Genomic DNA, 23,529 nt, shown 5'->3' with positions numbered 1-23,529 from the left:
CTCTCAGCCCCCCAGAAAGAGGTAAGCAACATAATGAAAGATCACAGATTGAAAGTGGATTCCTCAGAATTATTATACGGGGGGTGTAAAAGCCACTTAACTAACTCATCTTGATCTATTAAAATTAAGTCACAGAAGAAGGCTGTGTAAATTCCAGGGACCTGTGAAAGGCGGATTTGCCAGAGGAAACGTTAGTCTCTCCTCGCCCCCCCCCCCCGCAGGAATTTCCTCACTTTCTGCTTAGGAGTATATGGCACAATACTTAACACTAAGATAAACTCGGAGTTGTTTCAAAGAACAGGTAGTTAGGGCAGACACTTAAAAGAACTGATACAAAGTATCTGAACACTAAGTGTAGCAACAACAGTCAAACTAGAGAAAAGACAGCCCCTTCCAACTCAATTTATGATACTTTCATTTCATTTTATTTCACAACCTCTCTCTTCACATTAAGAACTTTATTCAAAAGTATCAGAACAGACCATGGTTCTAAAATGATCAGGGTATAAAAAACAGACTTCTCGAAATTCAATCTACTCCATCCTCCATCCCGAAAGCTAAACTTCCTGTTAAAATGTGGTGATGCCTAGAGACCACCGAAGTGTCAATCCAGGACACAGCATGAAACAGGCCAGGACATCAACGATTTACTTTCAGGCTCACTCATGTCAGGCCACCTGTTTCACTTACTGAACTCTCATATTCCTCTGTATCCTGGTTTGCCCAACGAAGCTGTAGTGGAATAATAAACACGAGTTCAAAAAGGAAAATCCATCGAGAACACTATGCATCCATGATGCACAGTGAGTCAAGATGATTTCTAAAAATCTTTCAATAATCTCCACTTGCCCAGAAAATCACGGACATCCTGCAATACATATTTTAGCTAATATTTTCAACACTCTATCCGTTTAGGCCTTTTTAATCTTTAAACTGGCGCTGAGTATACACAGCGGGTGAACTGTCTTGGCATTCTCTCTGGTGCAGGTCATGGAATACTATGCTGCCTGGTATGAATCAAGGAAACTGGATGATTGCAGACAGGATACTAAACCTCTTGATAATCACCAGCCAGTTCTGGATCGGGTTTCCCAAGCTTCTTTTGGCATTTAGAGTGGAAACTTAGATATCCTGGTATTCATGCAATAATCAACAGTTTCAACATCACCCTTGAAATTCTTGCTTTTTCCTCATCATCACAGATGTTTTGGTAGTATCACTAAGAGTTTAAAAAGGTCAATGTATTTAGGGCAATGATCTATTTCAGCAGTAATAATATGTAGTTAATAACTTTTATTAAAAAATCTGTTTGATCATTTGAAGTTGCACAGATTACCATTTAGATTAGCCTCAATTAGTTTTAAACCATGAACACTACAGCGACACCCAACATTTATTAAATCTTAAGATAATTCTTCCATGGAGTAGATTTCTTCTGGTGCTGTGAACTGTTACGCAGAGATAACAATTTTCTTACGTGTATTATAAAATTATAGATTTATTTCAACGCCTAGAAACTCTGCCTCCAGGCTTAGCCAGGAGAAGTAGTGCAGCATTTATGAACATCCTCTAAAAGGCAGTATCTAATAAGACCTATTCCCAAATACTGCCCTCATTTGTAAATCACACAATACGGAAATTTGGTGCAGATAACCTTAGATTGCTGCTCAAAAGTCTCAGCCTATAAGAAGGAAAAGTAAACTTAACCACTGGAAACATTATGGAAAATGACATGGTAAAAATATAACATGTCTGAAATGCCAGCTGAAATAAAGGTTTCAAAGTTTCAAAATTCAATGCAGGGGCCAGCCCGGGAGAGCAAGCGGTTAAGTGCACGCGTTCTGCTGCGGCGGCCCGGGGTTTGCCAGTTCGGATCCCGGGTGTGCACTGACGTACCACTTGGCAAGCCATGCTGTGGCAGCGTCCCATGTAAAGTGGAGGATGATGGGCACGGATGTTAGCCCAGGGCCAGTCTTCCTCAGCAAAAAAAGAGGAGGATTGGCAGATGTTAGCACAGGGCTGATCTTCCCCACAAAAAATATATAAATAAACAAAATTCAATGCAGCAAATACAATTAAAGGTCCTTTTCTACAACACATGGCTCACGAATGAATCCAAGTCCTTCCAAAGACTGCATTATCACAGGGTGGTGTCAGGGCTCTGTGATGCTGATTATCCAACGGACAAAGACTCAGGAAAGGAGAGGACAGCAAAAAGTACACCAAAACTAGTTATTAAAGTAAACATTCCCGGGTGTGCCTTAATTCACGTTGCCCTGTGACTAACGCCATGCTGATCAAAAACTGACTGTTCACAGTTAACCTAATTACCTTCCTTGGGGAAAGATCTATGTATTATGGATACTTGGTTAAGAAGGAAAAACCCCAACATGAACACCAATCAGGTACTTCCACATACACTGCCTCATTCAAACCTCACCATAAACCTGTGAGGATCCTCATTTTTTACTGATGAGGGAGTATGCTCAGAGAGGGGGTCTAACTTCTCCAGGACATGTCAGTAAACTGCTGAGCCTGGCTCTGTGGGCCTCCAAATCTTCCTCCTCTCCATTAGGCCAGTGCTGCAAGGCACCAAATGGAGTTACCATCTCCAAAATTTTCAGCAAAAATGCCACATCGCAGGAAGTATTAAATTGCTTTTTGGCTACAAAGGCTTTTTAATTGTGCAAAGATATACATATTTTTCAAAGTCCCATTATACATACACTAAATGATATGATAGTATACTAGTTATCACACCTAGACAGTATCACAGACCTTCACCTGAAACAGTAAAACAGCACCATTCCACATGATAGTTGGGAAGGCTGAGCGAGACAATACTTCTGCAATAGGATAGTTACAGAGACTAAGTGAAATCAATGAAGGCACTCTCCAAATGGTGTAGTGCTATAGAAACATGAGCCACCACGGCAAGTCCTATGTGCCTGCGTAAAAAATACACATTGGTGTCAACCCTGTGGACTGCCTACACTTTTCAAAATATCCCTAAAAACAGTTGAAATTTTGTCATATAATATTGCAATATTCTTGTATATGACCACATTAAGAGAGATGACTACTATATGCAAGGGAAAAAAACGTTATAGAATCCAATCAGAAACCAAGTCAATGAAAGGAATACCAGTTTTTCTCTTATGCATTACAACGTTGTTGTATTTTTTAAAAAAGGAGTGGTTTATAGATCTGATAGTCATAGAATTATTTTTTAGGGTAAGAGAGAGACATCAACTAATACTAATGTTAAAAGTTTTCTGTATAGTAAAATCACCTTCTCTAAAAGGGATTCAAACTAAAATCCTCCCCCCCCCATAAAAATAGTTTGGGTATTCCTCTGTTGTCTAGGAGGATAAAATTTTTAATCACAAAAGATCACTACACTACACTACTTCTGTGAAGTTTATGTCCATTGAGAGGGCACAGGGAAAAGTTCAGAGAAACTGGGGTGGAAGTGAAGAAGGAGCAGTCCCCTCCCTAGCAGTGCATGTAATGGGTGTCAGGCTACCTGTTTTTGCCCCCACAGGCACTCCTCTCTCTGTTTACGTTACAAGCTCTCTGTCAGCAAGAAACTGAGACAGTTCCTGAAACTTTCCAAGTACCCAGTGTAATGTTATATATACACAGCAGACCTTAAACACTCACTGACATTAATGGGATTGGAAACTGGCTCCCGAAGCTTGTAAAATGCAGAGCCTAGCAGTTACTGTGCATGAAACTACGTTAAAGGGGGCACAAAAGTTGACCAACAGTGATCCAACGTCCTCGGAACAACTCTAATGCAGTTAAGAAGCTCATAACCAAACCAAATAACTCAAAAACTAAGAAAATAACTAAGGTATTCATTAAAGGACTATTAACAATGCCACAAATTGACTAAGTTCTAAGACCGCTGAAATATTATAACTGATGACTCTAAGAACCAATTCTATTTCATTGAGGGTGTCAGACCTAGTGAAATACCCACAAGGGTTCCCACGTATTTTTTTTCAGGAATCTAGCTGGTTAACAGTTTTTGGAGTGATGACGTATTTTAGATTTATTCACAACACGATGTTTGGGAGGCACAGACAGAGAAAAGCACTCAACAAGTTAACCTTGCAATAAGGCCTAAGGCATAGCTTTTGAAACACAAGCACAGTTGTAAAAGGAATCCTGAGTGGCTTTCCCAAATAGGAAAGATTTTTCGACATCATTCAAAAACCAGACGGTAATAGATTTTTAGTTAATTTTTTATGTAAACCAATAATGAAATGTCTTTCTGGCCAAAGCAGTAGATATTTGAAACGTCACAAAAGCTTGGTGGCAGTCAGACTGTAGACGCCCAAGCGAATGTTTCCCCTCAAGATAAATAAGGCCGTGGCAGCTGCTGCCTACACTTAACACCCCTGCCCGTTTGAAACACGTACAAAGTGTTGAATGGAGCAGACAGTTTTGTTATGTGACAAGTTTTGTTTTTGTTTCTTAAAGAAACAAGTTTTCACTTAGAAAAAAAAAAGCTCCAGCTTCTTATCAACGATTTACGAATTTATGTGTAAAAAAGTACACGTATGAAAATGAAAACTCCTGTGCAGTAGATAATTTATTCTCAAAAAAAGCTCTTTATTCTAGAACTTAAATATCCAAATTTGAAGAAATTTATTTTCCACTATAATAGTCCTTGCAAGTTAGGATATCCCTTGTACGTAAAGCACACACAATTTTTAGTATATGCTCTTTGTTTTCTAATTTCATTAGAAGCTTCAAGCCAAATAAGACTTTAATTATATAAACCCATTTGTCCTCGACATCTAACTGCAAAATGACTTGAGTTTTGGGGAATATAATTGAATAGTTATCAAAACTTTAGGAAATGCCTTTTGTTTGTTAATCTTCATGTGGCAGGTGGTCCAAGTTCAGCTGGAATTGTGCTGCCCAACAACTGTCGTGGTGGCACTTTTGTGGGGTGAAGATTAGAAGCTACCATAACACCAAAATTCTATTGAAATTTGTACCACTGTATAAAAATAGTATTGGTTCAGACCAAGACAATGCACTCAAACATCTCCTAATAAAAGGGTTAGAGATAATCAAAGAAAAGGGTTTACAGAAGGGAAAAGAAGAAGAAACAGTTACATAACACCAACAAAAATATAACGTTGGCATTTACCATCTGATTACACCTTCAAAACAGTAAAAACCAATGACGGAGCAGTGATCAAGTTTACTTGAATGTCAAAAATATTTCTCAACACAAAGCAATAAAAGATGATACAACTCTACACTAACACTCAGCCATCCACCTTGAAAAGTCATAATTCACAACTGAAACCCAAAAAGTCCCCTAGACATTTCATAATCATATCCTCAAACCAGTAATCACAGGAAATGCAGGAAAAAATTCATTCGAAATATGAGGAGCTTGTTCTTTAAAAAAGAACCCAATGGCTTAGTGGTTACTAGTAAAAGAAAGCTAACTGATAAAACTGTTCTTCCCACTATAAACTATGAAAGCTGCAGAGTCATCAATTGCCTGGTGGAGTTAGCAGCTGTCTTTCTGTACTCCATTTCACTGAAAGGGAGAGAATAGGAACACAGGAGCAATAAAGGCCAAAATCTGTTCTAGGGCATCTGTTTCCACAGCTGGAGACAGGGCACTTACCATTCTATATACAGCATCCCGGCTTAGACACTCAAGTGGGCAGTGTTAAGTTGCATGGCCATGCAATCTGACCATTAACAAGTCCCCAATCAGTTTCGCCTAGCCTTGGCCCATAAGCCAATCTGCTTCAAAAACACATTTCTCACTCTTCCACAAATGTGACTACTCTTGCTCAATATTACTCAATGGGACAAAAAAACCAAAAACAATAAATTATATAACAAGGGCCAACCCTCTACAGCAAAAAGACCATTAGGAAGAATTGGTCAAACTCTACCCACACATAATTACTAAGAGACTAGACTCAAGATTTTGCAGTATTCTTTCACCCTTATCAGAACTGATTATTTTTAAAAGAAAATGTTGTCACAGACTATATTTGCAAGCAGCTTTTAAATGCATTTCCAACATCAACACGTTGGGGCATTGGTAGATTCATTTAAAGTAATAAATTTTTAAAATTCTTTTATTCAGAAGGTGGGGGGGATGAGGGGGGGATGTCTGGATTTTCAAAACACAATTACTTGACTTCAAGGATCTAAAGAAAAGAAATTTTCTGAAGTGCTCACTGCTTTCATGGATCTCTCCCAAACACTGGACCACAAATCACGGTCCTAGAGCTCGGCCAAACATTAAGTTACACTGGCCCGACGCAGGGAAACTCCCAGAATGGAAGAGGATGAAGTTTATTTTAATTACGCTGCAGAATCAACTTTCTGGGCTTGAATCAGTCCTGGCGACCGGCCGTCACATGTAACGCACGCTGACTTACCGGGGCCCCGGCCACCGTGGAACCAGGGCTGGTGGCGTTACTATCTTCGGGGTTCTGGAGAGCTTCTTCTGGCCCCCGAGTGACAAGAATTCTGAAATGCTGTTGCCCCGCGTTTTGATCTTGCCTGATCTTAAATGTGCACCCCTGACCCTGTGGCGTCCGTTCCACGGAATTCGCCCTGTGGATTTCGGGGGCCACCCTGCGGCCCCGAGGTGGCGTCTCCGGGTGCCCCGGGTGGCCTCGCTCCTCCGTGGGGCTCCCGCGCTCCGCCCGGGGCTGCGTCGGGTAGGAGGTGCTCCTCTCCAGCCGGATGCGGGGATACCTCACCAACCTGTCCCCCTTCGTGCCGGTAAAACCGAAGTTGAAGTCGCCGCCCAGCCCCGGCGCACCTGGCTGCGGCTGCTGCAACTGGAAGACAAAGCACCGCTTCCCGGAACTTCCAGAAGCATCTGGAACGTGCTGCAGGGACCAGCGCCTGGGCTCCGGCGCCGAGGGGCCGCTCTGGCCGTCGGCCCCGAAGGGCGTCAGCCTCACCTGGCGCACGTCGGCGCTGGAGGCGCGGTGCTGGATCCGCAGCCCGCCACCCTCGGGCCCCCGGGCGGCTGGCGGCTCGGCCTCCTCGCGGCCGTCGGAAGCCACGGTGCACCGCGCTCGGCGGCCGCACGTGCCATTGACCTGGGGGCCCGGAGCCCTGGCTGCCCTCGAAGGGGAGTTCTCGGGGGTCTTGGGCTCCGGGGGCTCCGGGCAGCCGCCCCGAGACGTGGACCCCGCGTCGCCGTCCAGGCCCTCGGGCGGCCCGCACCCGTCGGGGGCCCCGTCGGCCGCCTTGCGCTGCAGCGAGATCTGCACCGACGAGCTCCGGGTGGGGCGCGCGTCGACGGGGCTCAGGAGCTGCGGGATGAACATGGACGTGCTGCGCTTGAGCGCTCCCACGCCTTCCTGCAGGCCCCCGCCGCCGTCCTCCGCCCCGTTCTGGGCGAAGGGGTGAGGGCCGCTCCTCCGCGGTAGGGTGTGGAATGCCATGAAAAAGTCGTCTTCTCTCTCCTGGTCTAGGATCTCTGATTCGGGGGCTGTGTTGCTGCGACCAGAGCCAAAATGAAACCGAAGCCGATGGGCCATGGTGCCCAGGGGGGCAGGGAGGGAGAGGGCGAGCGGCAACAACAAGCCCGGCGCTGCCAGAAGTCAAAAACCAAAGACACAAACTCCAAGAAAAAGTGTCCCATCTGCCAAACCGTTAGCACTGCGGCACCAAGAGCGACAGATAGCAGAAATAACCCAAGTGGCAAGCGGCATTCCAGGCATGATTGGATAAGAGCAAAAAGCTCTCATCCGCACTGTGACAGAGGGTAGGATGGCCAGAACCACATGACCGCGGTCTCCCCCTCCAATGCCAGCTTGTGGACTTAGTGGAGTTTTCCCCCCTCTCGCTCTCCTTTTTTTTTTTTAAACAGCGAGAGCCTGAAACAGCACCTTCCCAGCTGCTGCTTTTCCATCAGACAGGAGTGGCCCCAGCAGGGAGCTCTCACAGCTGACTAAGGCAGCAAACACACTCCGAGCCATGCTGCCATAAATCTACACCGCATCACATTCACAGGACAGCGCTTTCCGAACAAAGCAGGGCACCGGGCTCTCTAACCAATGCGAGAGGCCCGGCGTGGAACACACGAGCACACTGTGTTTCCCCGCCTCCCCCACCGAAGCGAATAATGACAAGTAAAAACGCCCAGGCTGCAGGAAAACCCTTTCACAGGCATCGGATGTTACGTTTCTCTGTTATTTATGATATCACCACACTACCACGCTGGAATGCAAACTAATAAAATGTACTATAAATACGATTACACGCCCCACAGAATTAGTGTCCCTTTAATGCTAAATAATTAGACCATGATCTTCAAGTAACAAAATAGCTAAGTGGAGGGGGCACAACTTACAGCACGGCCAGTTAGCTGTCCGCCTTCTGCTACTACAACATTTTTCATTTAAAAGATGCGTGTATGAGGCGATCTCACACATAATAAGATTGACAGACATGGAAGTACCAGAGACAAGGAGTCCAGCTGGAGAAAACGTTCTCTTCCATATGCCAGATAGGAGAAAAAAAATCACCACCACCACCCCCCCCCCATAAAAAGGAAGGAAAACTGAAGAAGGGTGTGCATGTGGTTTTCCTAGTAAGTTAACTTAAATACCATGCAGAAAAAAAGCTGCCCAGAGCTGACTGTTTTCCAGGAAGAAGTCAGCAATATTAACACAGCTGCGATACAAACATGGAATCTTGCTAATTTTGTGATGGGCCCCTTTTTGGCCCTTTTTACCTAGGAAATAAAAGTAGAAGTCCACGTTCAAAAAACTGTCATCGGATTTGTACTTAACTTGGATATATTCTGTGTGTTTTCAACTTACTATTTTCCATGATCCAGAAACATTAGTTATTTCACAAAGAGGTTTATTTAGGAAGGAGTGAAAAATAGGAGGGGAAAATACCAAGCTGCAAACAGTGTCAAAAGGTTTATTTTAAAATCTGCAAAGCATGACACTGTCAACAGCTCTGGAGTCAAGGGTGTGGAGGATTAACCCTGTGTTTGCAGACATCCAAACCTGTTTCTAAAGGCATGTGTTTTAAATGCCAAAAATGATCTCTATGAGAGAAATGGAAGCTAGTTTGTTTAGTGCTAAAACTGCCAAGGACCACTACAGTCACGTATTGTCTTAGCTGGATTAATAGCCAACAAAGAGAAAAACACCACCACCAGCATGCACTGCCTAGTCACAACACTGCAGATGGCCTGGGGCAAAGCTAGATATTTCTATCATAACACAGTTTTTCAGTTAAAGTCTGTATTCACACAGGATTTCTTAGAGCTCTGTATTCAAAGCCCTTTTTGGTTCAGAAGTATAGTTTAGGGCCCACAGCAAGGTCATCTCAACAACAGTCATTGTTTTAGATAATGGAAATGGGAAACAATTTTTTTTAACAGTGAATTTCTCTTAATAGAAGAAAATTAAGTAATGAATTAAAACACATCTGACAAGAGGCAGTTTTTCCTCAAACTGGTGTCTTTCTTCACCTTGAAGAAGTCTTAGTATACTCAGTAAGTGAGAGGATAAGGATAAGTCAGTGGATGCCTGTCTCTCCAGGGACTTAATGTTACTCCACTGAACACTGCCTAATTCACAGTCTTCATTGCATGGGAGATGGAGGGCTAAGCTGCATCCTAAGCAGAATCTCTCATTCAATTTAACAAGAAAATAACTTCAGACACACAGCAAAAATGATATTAATTTAATTATTCAGTAGTACTAACTATCACCTAAGGTATAAAATGTTGAGTTCGATGCAAAGCTACCAAGAACCCACATATTTTAATAAGAAAGATATCAGGATGGTAGGCCAGAATCAGTTGGCTTTCTAATTTGGAGAATAATACCAAGCACAGGAGATTAAATACACTCCCAAGTTCTATAATAAGGGTGAAAGGCCTGGCTATTCACCACCACTGGCCTGAGACTTAGGAGACCAGCAGCTTCCACCCTGGCGCTTCCACTGACTGACGTGTTTAAGTTATGTAAAGGCTCTAAGACTTCAGTTCTCTCATTTGCAAAGACAAGAAGTTAAATTAGTTGTATTATAAGGTTCTTCCAGATCAAATATTCTATTAAACTCAAGCTATTCAAAAACTCGGAGTTTTAGTTGCATTCTGCAGAAAGGAGGTTTCATAAGAACATTCCATTTAACCAAACAATAGGGGAAAGCAAATTTGAGTACAAATGACTACACTGAGTTATAATACTACTTCTGAGAGTACCTTGAAAGCTTACACATAACATCATAATATTCCTTGTCATAGTTGGAACACTGGGCTCGTGGGTACTTGATGTATACATTCTAGTTAGTTATATCTGGCAAAATGCTTTAAGCCAGATTTGCTTGTGAAATTCCATTTCTAAAATGAAATCTAAGTTATATTAGTTATGTATAGAGATATATATCTAAATCTCTACCTATCTATCAATCTATATAGAAAATGTTAGTTTGTATCAGTTTTATGCCTCAGGCATATCTTTGGTTCTTTAAAGGTACTTCTACAAATTTCCCTTGAACAAGTACCACTTTTAAAATGCAGCTTAATTTTACCTGCTAAATATAGATTCACTTTTTGCTATATACTGTTAATTATATTTTTGGTTTCTCGAAGAGAATCACCGTAGATTCACTATTGAATGTGTCACAATTAATCTAGTCTGGCTTATACTTAAAAACCCTGAAAGGTTTGTTTTCCTGCGTGATGGCCTCTTTACAGATTTGCCTACCATTCTGTATTCCCAACAGAAGAGCATAAGTATGTGATTTGATATATTAACAGTGTTTCACGAATATTAACTATGATAAAAACATACATATATACAAATAAATTTTGTCCTAGCCATACAAAAGTATTTGTTAGAATTGTGAACATTAAACTAGTAATGGGACAAAAATAAGTCTTTTGGGAGAGCATATATACTGTCAGAAGTACAACATAAATACAGAGTTTTAAAGATGCTGCTCTAAAAATTCAGTTTTTAAAAAATGAAGCAAAAATCAAAAATTAGGACCCACTTACCAATCTGTTTTCATCAAATACTTCAAACAGGAGTCTGTGATTAGATGGGTTTACCTATAAGGGACATAAATAGTATTTCAAAAATGGGCAGAAATAATTCAAAGGATGAAATAAGAGACAGAAAGAATAGAATGGTTTATAACACACCCAAATCAATTGTATAAGATGAACAATTAACCTACTTTTCTGGAAATCCTATATCTACTAAATCAAGTTTTCTATTATTGATTTCCATATTACTCTATACTTAACATTTAGGCATATCAGAAGAAGAAGATGCTTTTAGCTGCTTTTCTAACCTAAGAAAGTACAATTCTAAATAGTTTTAAAGAGTTTCTAAATCTCCTCTACAAAAGGCATCCTCATACCTGTAGACCAAGTCTACCTCCCCACAAAGGTCTATGCCTGAGGAACTCTCTTAGGCCTATAATAAGAGCAATGATAAAAATGGTGGAGAAAATAGTAAAAGTAGCTATTTACTACTGTGTGCTTACTTTTTAGGCAATATCTCATTATTAAAAGTCAAAACACAGGACCTCATTTAATCGTCACAGCAACCCTATGATTTTTACCTGTCACCCCAATTTTACAAATGAGGAGCTGAGACCAGGAGGGTAAAGTAACTTGCTCAAGAGCGCACAGCTAGTATGCAGGGCAGACAGGACCCCAACCAGGTCTGGCCTGCTTGTCTCCATCAGCCCACACTTTGAACCATAAAAGAGACAAATAAAAGATGTCCCCACTTCCAGCAACCGTGGGGTCAATGTCAGAGCTACTGAGCTTTCAATGTCTTTTTGTTTCTTTCTGTCTCTTTACCCAAACCTCACCAAAATAGCAGGAATCATCATTCGGATTCTAGTATCATTTAGTAAGTACCAAACATTTGTGAGACATGCTGGTAGGTGTTCTCATATATCATCGCATGTAAATCCTGGCAACAGCCACAGCCCTGTCAAGGGAACACTTCTCTCTTCTGCATGAGAGACAAGGAACCCACACAAAGTGTGAGATCTCAGGTGGCTTTTCCAGGGTCACAGAGGCTGTAAGTGGTAGGGCCAGAGATGTGACCCAGGTCTACTGTTACTAAGAGTTGGCTGCTTCATGATGGACAGTGGAATGACATAACGTTTAATGATACAGCACAAAGTACCACTTGTGCTTCTGGCCCCTTCACCTGCCCTCAGCCTAGTGATGGAGCAAGCAGATGCACGGAAGGTTTAGTGTCTGTCTGTAAGCTCTGTGAAGGGTTGTCCTGCTGACCAACGCACAGGCCATAGCAGGAGCCCACACATAGTAGGTACTCAATAAAGACTGGTGGTATACAGAAAAACTTCTTTTAAAAAAGCCAAGAAAAATAGAGTTTTATAAATGTTGATAGCTAAGTTGAAAAAAATTTTGGAGGTACTAAAATTTATATAAATGTGGCCAAAGTGTTAAAGTGAAAGGTGTCTAAGTAATCTAGAGTTTTACAAATGGAAAGCTGTATCTAAGAGTTAACTCAGCGCCAATAACATCTATCTGCCCCCATTAGCTTATCAGTCATTCACAAAGTAATTTAAAATACATCTAGTAGAGGCTATACACAGGATCTCACCAAGTGTTAAAATATCAATGCCATATTTCAGTTCTGAACACGACAGAAAGCAGATGTCGTATCCAGTGATTTCAGTTTGGAGCACATAAAATACCACTGTGATTGAAAGGAAGAAATCAGTACCAATTACAATGGGTCTCGTGGTAATACTGTTCTTTGGAAATCTACACTAATCAGAAGAGCACACCCGGAGCATTTCTGGAGGTAAAGTAGTTTTCAGTATCACAGCTATACAGTTATAATATATTCATTTGAAGAGGAAAAAATCCTTTCTTTCCATTAAGTAGCTGACCAGTGTAATATTTCCAAAATTTCAGTACAAAAAAACCCAGCATCAACTACAAAAACTCACTAAATAGTAATCTCTGTTAACTCACAGAATTCAGTCATTTCTACATATAGCTCTTCTAGATATTAAATATAAAAGGTTTAGGAAATTTTACCTAATTCAGTGATACTTAAACTCCAGAAGTAATTTAATGCTATAAACATACACTCACACTAGATAGCTGAATTACAAAAATTTTCCTTCCTAACAGGAACACGATTGGCAATTTTTAGGCTTCCTTTTAATCATGTTGCCTCTATTGTTTTATTCTATCTCTATAAGTCATAACCCAAGTCTCATAGATATAATCATTGTTTTAACTACATTTTACCTTATTTTTTAAAGAAAACTTTGAGTAGAAAAGCTAAAATATGGTATTTGGATAACTTTCTTTTTACTTCCCTAAAACATCCCCAAATAAGTCCAGATTTTGTTTTCACTAGTCATAGTCTTTGAAAATTTGGGACACATTAGGAGGCTACCCAACCATTTCTCATATTGAAAAGAATTTCACAATAAAAATTTGACAGCTTACGCTCAACAAGAATCTATCGTGATAATATATCAATCCAGTTATCAACAACAATTATTACCAAAAAATGAAAAACTTACTCTAAAATAAAATTCTTCATTCCATTTTGGGTTCAGCGTCTGGAAGAGAAATAATATCATTTGCAATCTTTAATGTTAGTGGTACAAGCAGTCCACATATTTGCTTAAACATTTTTCTTGATAAAAAAAATTGCTAAGAGATTTTCAAAATGGCAATAAAGGAAGCATTTAGTCAATTACTTGAGACAATTCTATAAGCCAAATTAGATGGAGAGGGGGTGTATTTATGAAACAGATGATTCACAGAGAAGAAACCATAAATTGCATGCTATCAACTAGAAGAAAAAACGTCAGTGATCTACAAAGAACCATCATCATGAAAACATAAAGATATCCTTCAAGAAATTAACTTTGATATGATTATTCTATCAAGAAGGAAATGAACTTTGTTCACTTCCCCCAACCTGCCACCAATCTGCTTTGGAGAGCAATGAAGCAGGAGGCAGAATGGTGAAAGTGATCACTATTTATATAAAATAGTGAAATCTGAGGAACATTTTATAAAGAACAATATTGATGATCAGATTTTATAACAATAAAAAAAAGAAACCCCTGCTAATTGTAAACCAGAATTGAATTCTTTTTTTCCAAAATAACCAGGTTTAAAAATACTCATCTACTTATCCTTCAATCCTTCTCTCTATCCATCCATCCATTCATCCATCTCTCTATCAATCTATTAAAATATATATCTCACAAGGACATGGAAGGGATACTTTTGTTCTCAGTATGGACTGCCGAACATCCTTTGAAACTAAGATGAAACAGATACTATGAAAAGATACATGTGTACATATGTGTGTGCATTTGTACGTGCATAATACACAAATAAACACATCTCTTAAAAATTATATGTCAAAATTTGAGACTGAAAAATCATAGCCTCACCAATGTCTACAGATATATTTTTAGTCAGAATGATATTTGCCTTTATCCATCTATTTCCTTTAATATACCAGTGCAGGAAGAAGCCAAAAAGAAAATTAACAAAATGCACCATAAAAATAAAAAACATAGAATTCATACAACACTGAACTGGCATTTTAGAAAGAATCAGCACTTTCCCACCCACGACTCAACAGTGAATCCAATCCTAAATAACGGAGGTTCATACTTTTAGCTGTGAATGGAGCCAGGGATGGTAAGCAGAGGGGGAGAGAAGGAGGGAGGAAGGGAGAGAGGTGCCAGGCAGCCAGGGAGAGGTGGGGCAGGCCCAGGCCTGCCATGGGCTGCAGCCGTCCTGGAGACCAGCTTTGCAGAAATGTGAAGGGAAGAGGTGAATGACAGGCGAGGGAAGAAAACGGCAACACAACAATGTGAGACCACAAAATGCATGAAGGACCAGGCACCTGGCCAAGAGGAGAGGAGGATGAAAGCAGTCCTTAAAACCCGAGAGCGGCACAGAAATACGAACCAGGACGCCGGCTGATGAGCGAGGCAGAGCAGCCCCAGCTGCGGAGCTACACCCTCCAGCGTGGAGAGCAGGAGGGAGGGGGAAGACCTGCCCTTGGAAGAGAAAACATTTCAACACCCCAAATCGCCGGCTTTGCTGGCTTTGGGGCTCCGCTCCCTCCGCGTTCAGCAGGCAACCAGGTCCCCGGCTTGCCTCCCTGCCAGGCGGGCCTCCCACTCGACTGATAACTGAACCAGTGACAGTGCCTACACTGGGAACAATGGCCTCTGTCCTTCACAGGAATCCTCCCTACTCGTCAACACACTGGCTCCTGTTTGCAAAACAGATTTTTACTGCCAGTCTGAATGCCAGGTGGAGGACACCCTACAACTGTTGTTGCTTACACAAAGTGACCTGCTCAGAGAGCCCAGGCGTCTGCACAATAGCAGGAGAGTGACCGTTTTTCAAAAGCCATCATGCTCTCTAGGAAATGCTTATCACACAAAGCATGAGACTACCTACCCACAAAGGTGGTGAGGGAAGAATAACAGTAATCCATAAATAATACTGAAGCACAGATAACAACAGTACTTTCGATAGAAAACATGCATCTTCAATAAATGCCCCAAATATGGAGTAAATATTTATATATATTTTATGTATGTATATAAAAACATGGAGATAGATGAATTAAGATATAATAATCATGGAAACAAATCTTTAATGAATTTATACATGTAAAATTTAGAAAAGTAAAAGACATATACACAAACATATATTTTTTATTAACATATTTTATTTGTTTTCATGTGGCTAAGCAACTATTTTGCTTCCTTTGGTAGTACTTGTTTCATGTTAGACCATTCCTTTTGCACCTACCAATTCCACAAGCCACTCCATTTCCTTAAATGCATTTTAAATTTCTTTATAAAAAATAACCAGTCAACAAGAAAAAATCCTTGTTTTGCTATATTCTTTGCAGGGAAAAAAATATTAATTGTAATAATACTTATTTTAAGAATATTGTTTTTATAACCATTCAACTAAAAGCCAGAACCAAAACCTTGGGTAAACACTGAGGAGTTTGGTCTATGTTGAATTTATAGCTTTAATACTGGGAGATGCTTAAAATAAAAATATTGCCATCTTAAACTTAAAATATAAACTTTTACAGAGCCAAAATACATAATTCAGTTGGATTAAATTAGGACATAAATCAAGTTTAATTAGGATGGACACCTACCTTTTTTATTGTTTTTGTCTGTACCAAGGCAAGTTCTCTATTCTCATCCGCTACGTACAGTGAAAGTTTCACATACGGATCACTGTAAGAAAATATGTCAGATTTAATAGATTATACTTTTCGTTTAAAAAATAAAACAAAGTAGCCAAACCTAAATGAAAATGCAAATATCAGTTAACATTCTAGCTCATGTAAATCACAAACTAAGCAGTAACATTTTCAACATGCCTACTAAACTAAATAAGTATACTGAGGGTAAGTTTCTATCAACCAGAACCAATGATGTTTATTTAAAAACAAAAATATCATGAAACCTGTACCCTAAAGATAATCTTCCCTACAATTAATTCAAAAGAATTAATTTGCCATAGTTTTTTTCTAAATACAATCAGACTCTGAAAAGATTATAAGAAAAATCATTAAAAGGCATACAAAATTTGTCGAAGCTAGCAAAATCTAGCTGGAAGATTTAGTTCGCATCTTATTTATAATCAGACTTTCACTATGTGGATAAAAATTATTTTTCTTTTAGTGGAGGTAAAACAGACATTGTTCATCTAAACCAAAGACCATCATCTTACTAAAACAAAAACAAGAACTCAAAAACAAAAAAATGAAAGCCCAGGAAGTCAAGAGAGATTTGCCCAAAGTTACAGATTTCAGTCAAGTCTAGATTAAATTTCAGGTTTCCCAACTACAAGTCCTAGAGTTCCTATTATTTCTTTTGGAAATTAAAAACTTTTAGCATGAAGTGTACTGAAAGGATTACTTAATGTGAACTGTCTACTAAGACTTTGGTAAGTCCACTCACATGTTCTAGTATTCCTAACCTTGGGATAGCTCAAATCTAGTCAAACTATCACTTTATAAGAATTTGGGATCCAGGTTCTTCCATTTCACACTTGAGATCCTGAAAATCACAGAAAGGACTCTCATATATTCAATCCCCAAATTTTCACTCATCTAATTATCTATAGGTGATGATTTATTTCTATCCAATTTGAGAATTATCCTTGAGTGGCTCTACCATGACTATTAATCCTTGTTTTAAAACTTCCAGGCTATTTCCAAAGATTATAAAGAGTATCATATAATGCTTAAGATTATATTGATTTTTATTTAATACCTCAATAAATATGCCATGAAATCCTTTAAGGAAAGAGAAAGTGTGATAAATTTAAAAGTTTGGTAGTAAGAACACTATACTCAATAAGCAAAAAACAGAATCAAAAGTCAGCGAAAAATATTGTTGGTGTGTACATACAGTATTTATTACTCACAAAGTGCATCTTAGTGGGAGCTACAATATCTCCTTAAAAAAAACAGCAACAGAATTTGCTCAGTTATACTTTACTATGAGTACGTATTTTTAATTTTAACATTCAGGTTTAGAAGAAGGTATTAGTCAATCCTTTGCCTCTTATCCATAAACTATAGATGTTATTTGATTAAAGAACATCTAACCAGATACACCCACTTCTTATCTGGACTACCTTAGCCTCAGAATAAAGTTATCAAGAGCCAAAACCTAATCTAGGTCTAAAGACCACAAGAGCACCTTCCTAATCAGAGCCCAGGTCTAGGTGACCATCAGGAGCCAATTTCTGGGTCAGTGGTTCTCACACTTGAGTATATCAGAATTGCCTGGAGGTGGGTGGGGGTAGTTAAAACACAGATCGCCAGGCCCAGACCCCCAAATACCCCCAAAGATCTCGCCAGTCTCGTATAGGACCCTAGGATCTGCATTTCTAACAAATTCCCAGTGATGCTTATGCTCTCAATCGGGGAACCACACTCTTAGAACCACTGTTTTAGACGCTATTTGAAAAGAGTATTTTTTAGCTATAGAAACTAATTTCTATTTCTAGCCACCAAGCTATTGCTAAAAAAAAACTCAAGGCCTGATATCTCTGTTATCTCAAGACCAGGCTCCCAGTATGCCAGGGAGGTGCACACACACACACACACACACACAAACACAATCCCACATTACAGAGAATACCATAAACTCTGATGACTGCCATCTTGTTTTCATGTCCCTCGGCTATTACGACTGCTGCCAAATTATAACTGCAATAAAGAGCTAAGCATTCACTTTAACAGAACATCCACATTCTTCTACTAATCATTTATTCACCGCGGTTTGTACTCCCTGAATAGTTCACAGTAAGTGACACAAGCAGTTGGGGGTTGAGCGTGGGGTCTCAGTCTGGGATAGTGTCTCCCAGCTGTAACAAGGAAGGCATGTCTGGGCATGTCTTGAGTGCTCATCCAGGTAGACGCAGGTACTAGCGTGTCTGCATGAAAGATCGACCAAGATATTTCCTGGAAGAGAATTCAGTGTGAAGGGAGAGCCAAAGGGCAAGGTGCGGGAGCTTGTGAAAGGACAGGAGGGTGCAAGATCACGGTGGTGGAGGCAGGCAGCACAGCTGCCCAGATGGTACAGTAGTACCAGTTACATCAACAAATATTTACTGAGCACCGACCACATTCCAAGGACTCTGCTAGGAGCAGACATGAGTGCTAGTGAGCTGGGGAAAGGGGGGGGCAACAAAAAAAGGATTAAATCAACCAAGGTCATAAATGGACATTTATAAATGGCCCAACTTAGCCCAGCATTTCAGCAGGGTGAACGCTGGAGCCTAAAGCTGAGATACGGGACAGGGCATCGAGCATCAGAAAATGAGCAGGAAGATGCCAGAGCAGCCTGAACAGTAATCGATACTACCTCAACTATTAGAACAAGTGGCCACCAGTGCCACCATTACTGTCACCACTACCATACGCCCAGCACCCAGCCACCATTAAGCATCCAGACCACGTCTAGAATACACAAGATACTTACATGCAGTGTCTCATTTGATCCTCACCGCAAGTTTACGAAGGTGGCACATTTTTCAGATGAGAAAATGAGACAGAGAAATCAAGCAGCATGCCCGAGGCTAAACAGTAAGTAGGGGAGATGGGAAGGGATACAGGCATGTTTGCTCCAGAATCTGACTCGCTGAATGCATGCGATATATAGCCTTGCTGCAATACGCTACCGCAGACCACCCACAGAGCTGGCTAGAAGAAATGTCTAGGAGTTCCTAAAATTCTGCCAAGTTGGAAATCATTTTCTACCATGACTGCTATTATGATCTAATTTTTATCTTTGCCGTTGTAGAGTCTGCAGGAGGAACAAGACACTGGGCTAAGTGTCTACCTTTGGGAAAGATCTTATCTTCTTCTCAACATTCCAAATAACTAGCTGTGTGACCTTGGACAAGTCACTTTAGCACACTGAACCTCAATTTTCGTATCTCCAAAATAAAGAGGTTGGACTAAGTCAGTGGTTTTCAAAGTGCAGACTTTACAGAGCCTTAGTTCTGTGTAACTATCACAGGATAACTATAGGCTACCATGCCCACCTTCATCTGTTTTATATATCGATCGTCCACGTTAGAATTTTTTTGGACAGGGTTCTATAATTTAAAAAAAAGTTTTAAAGCCGCTGGACTGGATGATCCCTTTTAATTAGAATATTCTGAATTTCAGAACAATTCAAACTCACTTCTCATCATTTGTAATAACAACAGCCCCGCTCATCCTACGTAAACACGGACTGACTTCCTCAAGACACAGGAGGAAGAGGGTAATAAGGATTAATAATAAGAGGGTAACAAGGATAACTAAGGATAAGACCCTAATCTCTCCCAAGAGGTTTTCTCCATCAGGGCGCAGAGAGTGAAGCTCAGCTTTGAGTATGAGAAACCACTCTCAAGCATCACTGGGCTGATATTTTCCTATACCTGTCACCAGCTTCCAATCAACTTACCTAAAACATATCACCTAAGCAACAACCAAAACAAAAGGTCACGTGCACCTAGGGCAGGGCTGAGGGACAGCAAACCCCGCCCCCCCAGATTCTTTTCAAATGCTTGTGTGTTGTTTTAACCCCTGGTGGCCTGCATTTCTGAACATGATGCTCTGCAGGAGTGGTGAAAGGAAGAATTCAGATCTCAGAGACTTTGCCACACTGACTCCACATGAGCTCTCCAATAAAGACAGCAGTTCTGGAAGAACCTTCTGGCCTCTGAAGCTCTCTCTCTCAGGTCCTCTCAACACATTCCATATCTTTGCTACAAAAGGTCAGCTGAGTCCTGAGGTCAATGGTTAGTTATGTTTAAGACTTACCTCCCCCTTCCTAGCCCACTAGAAAGTTTAGGAAAGACACACAAGCAGCTCGTCAGCAGTTTCTACTAAAGGGAGTATACAGGGTATACAGCTCTAGGGTAGAGATTTCTGGTTTTCATGTTGCCCTTATACACTGTTGGAAGATTTTGTTGTTGTTGTTAACCCCTAATACATAATATTTTTATAATAATACAAAACAGAGCAGGCAAGGCATGGAGGGAAGCAGGCAAGAAGAAAACCATCCCTCCTCCTCTGCTGGTGCTTCTCCTTTTGACATCCTTGACCATTTCCACTGGAGTCTCAAATCTCAGCCTCACCAACTCTGAATGCCTTTCAGTCACTTAGCTACTCAACTTCAGACTGTTCATGAATGAATTGGGAATGACGATTCCTAACTCAGGGTTACTGTAAGGATAAGAGAAAATTATGTATTAATATCAGTACCCAGTTCAGCACCAAGCATGCAGTACAAGTGCCCTGTAAATGACAGCTGTTGTAATTGTGATTCTGTTCTTTCCTCTTTTGGGAGACTTTTGAGTTCTCTGTTGCTCCTTCTCACCCCCTACTTCTGCTGTGACTGCTGATCTGATTTGACACTGATCACCTCATGGTACAAACTGGGTGCCAGCCAACCACAGCACACTAAGTATTCCACGCTTCCGCATTATTCACGCTGTGTGGAAGCCCCACACGGATCTGGGTGGAGATGATCAAACTGGTAATCTTATTTATAGCAAAGCTCACCAGAATTCACTCTTGGCAACCAGTTACTGTCCTAGTGGCTGGTGTTCAGTACAACTCAGGGCTAGCATTAACGTTACTCGCTGAGAAGCTCAATCCTTTGTGGATTAGAAGAGAAATTCTATTTTGCAAACCTTTTGTTTTCTCATATAGTGAAGCTGTTTAGGTACTACATTCTTCCTTTTCAGGCTTTAAAAGGAGACAACAAACTGATATTAGGATTCAAACATCCTACTTAGTGAGTGCCTACTATATTCCAGGCCAGGAGACCAGCATCGGAAATAAAAGACACTGCTGGGGGCTGGCCCTGTGGCTTAGCGGTTAAGTGCCCTCGCTCTGCTACTGGCAGCCCAGGTTTGAATCCCGGGCGCGCACCGACGCACCGCTTGCCCGGCCATGCTGAGGTGGCGTCCCACATACAGCGACTAGAAGGATGTGCAACTATGACATACAACTATCTACTGGGGCTTTGGGGAGAAAAAGGGGGGAAAAAAGAAAAAAAGGAGGAGGATTAGCAATAGATATTAGCTCAGGGCCAGTCTTCCTCAGCAAAAAGAGGAGGATTGGCATGGATGTTAGCTCAGGGCTGATCTTCCTCACAAAGAAGAAAAAAAAAAAGACACTGTCCCTGGCCCATTTGAATGGGGCACAGAGAAGTAAAGTGATGACTGTGACAGCACGTGCCAAGTACCCTGGACTAACCACACTCCACAGCCACAGTTCCTGACCTCGTGCATGCCAGAGTCACCTGTAATCAGGTGCCTGGCCCCACCCCAGGCCTGCTGGATCAGAATCTCCAGGGTTGGGACCTGGGAATCTGCATTTATCAAATGTCCCAGGTGCTTTCTATGTACCAGTCCATCTGGGCACCGCTGTCACAGAGGAATCTGTGAAGCCAAGAGGGAGGACCAAGAGCAAGGTGAGAGTTCTCCAGACAGAGGGAAGAGCATAAGCAAAGGTCCAGTGACAGGCTGGAGCCAGGGTGTCTGACACAGCTGCAGCCTGGGGGGTTTGGGGAGAAAAGGCAGCTGGAGAACGAGTCTGGCTCAAACCACAGGAAGCCTTGTATGCAACTACAGAGCTGGCCATGGCTGCTGGGGCTCAATCTTGCCTCCCCCATTTGTAGCTGCATGACTTTGGAAAACTCACACAGCCTCTTTGTGTCTCAATTTGACCATCTATGTAATGGGGATAATAGCAGTACTTCCTTTTATAAGGATGCTGTTAGGAAGAATAAAATTACAATAGTGCCTGACATATACTAAGCACTCAATAAATGTTAGCTGCCACTGCTGCCACCACCATCAGCAGCATCCAGATTGTCGAAATAGGGAATATTCACGATTGGACTCATTGCAAGGATATTAACCAGCGGGCAAGGAGACAAGCTGGAAGACTTCTGCACCAAAGAGTGAGAAAGGTCTAAACACACAGGTGGCTAGGGTCAAAAAGAAAGGATGGGAATACACCCGAAGGTGTCCTCAAAAGAACTGGATGGCTAAGTGAATGTCGTGAGTAGGTTAGGAGGGGGGAGTCCACACCAATCTCCAACTCCCAGGCCTGGATGACCCTGTGCAGTTTCAAGCTATGAAATGGGCTTCAATCAATCTCTTACTGGACCAGCAACATCACCCACAGAAGGGCAGGATGCACCCGCTGACAGGGCAGCCCTTACCATTCTGAGAGAAAACCATGAATTCCAAGGCACTGCTATGGTCACGCTTTTATAACCAAGGTCCTTTTACAGGGCTCTCTTGACGTTCTAGGCCATCACACAAGAGGCCCTGAAATCTTCTGCGCCATGTCCACAATGACGCATTTGTAAGTCTGCAAGGGCATATCAAATGCTAATGGTCTGTCATCAGAGAATCCTAATGATTTAACGTTATTTAAACTAGAAGTTTGAAAGTTAGAATTGGCCTCCAAATCTACACATCTAGGTTGGGCAAACCACAAAATGCATCCTGAAGGATCTTAGGTTCCTCCATATTTTTTACTGTACATATAATGTCCAGAAGAAAAACTACCTGGGAGATTCGAGCTGTTCACTCACAAACAAGACATCTTATCTGCATACAAAAGATTAATTTTGAGGGGGAAAAATAGAAGAGTGACATCACCCTATCTTGGATACATGAGACAAACCAGAAACTTCACAATAAATCAATGGCTACAAGACAGATCCTATTAACTGGAATGAAATCTTAAAGAGTCTAATAGATGCTAAGATGCTCAACAAAAAATCCACAAGTACCTGCTCTCTCATGAGAAGTCACCAAGAAACCTTGGTGAAAAATCCATCCTGACTTTGCAAAACTGCTAAGAGAAGAGCTTTGTAATTGATGTCTCGTTCATTCTCAACATGGAGCCCCCCAGTGCTGAAAATTCTGTTTCCCCAGGCCTG

General features: G+C 41.2%; 1 protein-coding gene across 4 annotated transcripts in view; it reads right to left on the bottom strand.

Moving 5' to 3' along the window:
• The window catches only part of NEDD4L (NEDD4 like E3 ubiquitin protein ligase), a 332,653-nt gene that overhangs the window by 130,801 nt on the left and 178,323 nt on the right, over window positions 1-23,529 (bottom strand). For all 4 annotated transcript variants that reach the window (XM_058557208.1, XM_058557209.1, XM_058557211.1 and 1 more), the window contains 3 exons: window positions 16,209-16,290; window positions 13,573-13,611; window positions 11,039-11,092 (listed from right to left, as the gene is read on the bottom strand). In XM_058557208.1, the coding sequence (XP_058413191.1) occupies window positions 11,039-11,092; window positions 13,573-13,611; window positions 16,209-16,290 (175 nt within the window). The remainder of the gene's footprint in view (window positions 1-11,038; window positions 11,093-13,572; window positions 13,612-16,208; window positions 16,291-23,529) is intronic.

This window comes from Diceros bicornis, chromosome 16 (genome assembly GCF_020826845.1).
Source record: "Diceros bicornis minor isolate mBicDic1 chromosome 16, mDicBic1.mat.cur, whole genome shotgun sequence".
Taxonomy (NCBI): domain Eukaryota; kingdom Metazoa; phylum Chordata; class Mammalia; order Perissodactyla; family Rhinocerotidae; genus Diceros; species Diceros bicornis.
This window is presented reverse-complemented; position numbering and strand designations above follow the sequence as displayed.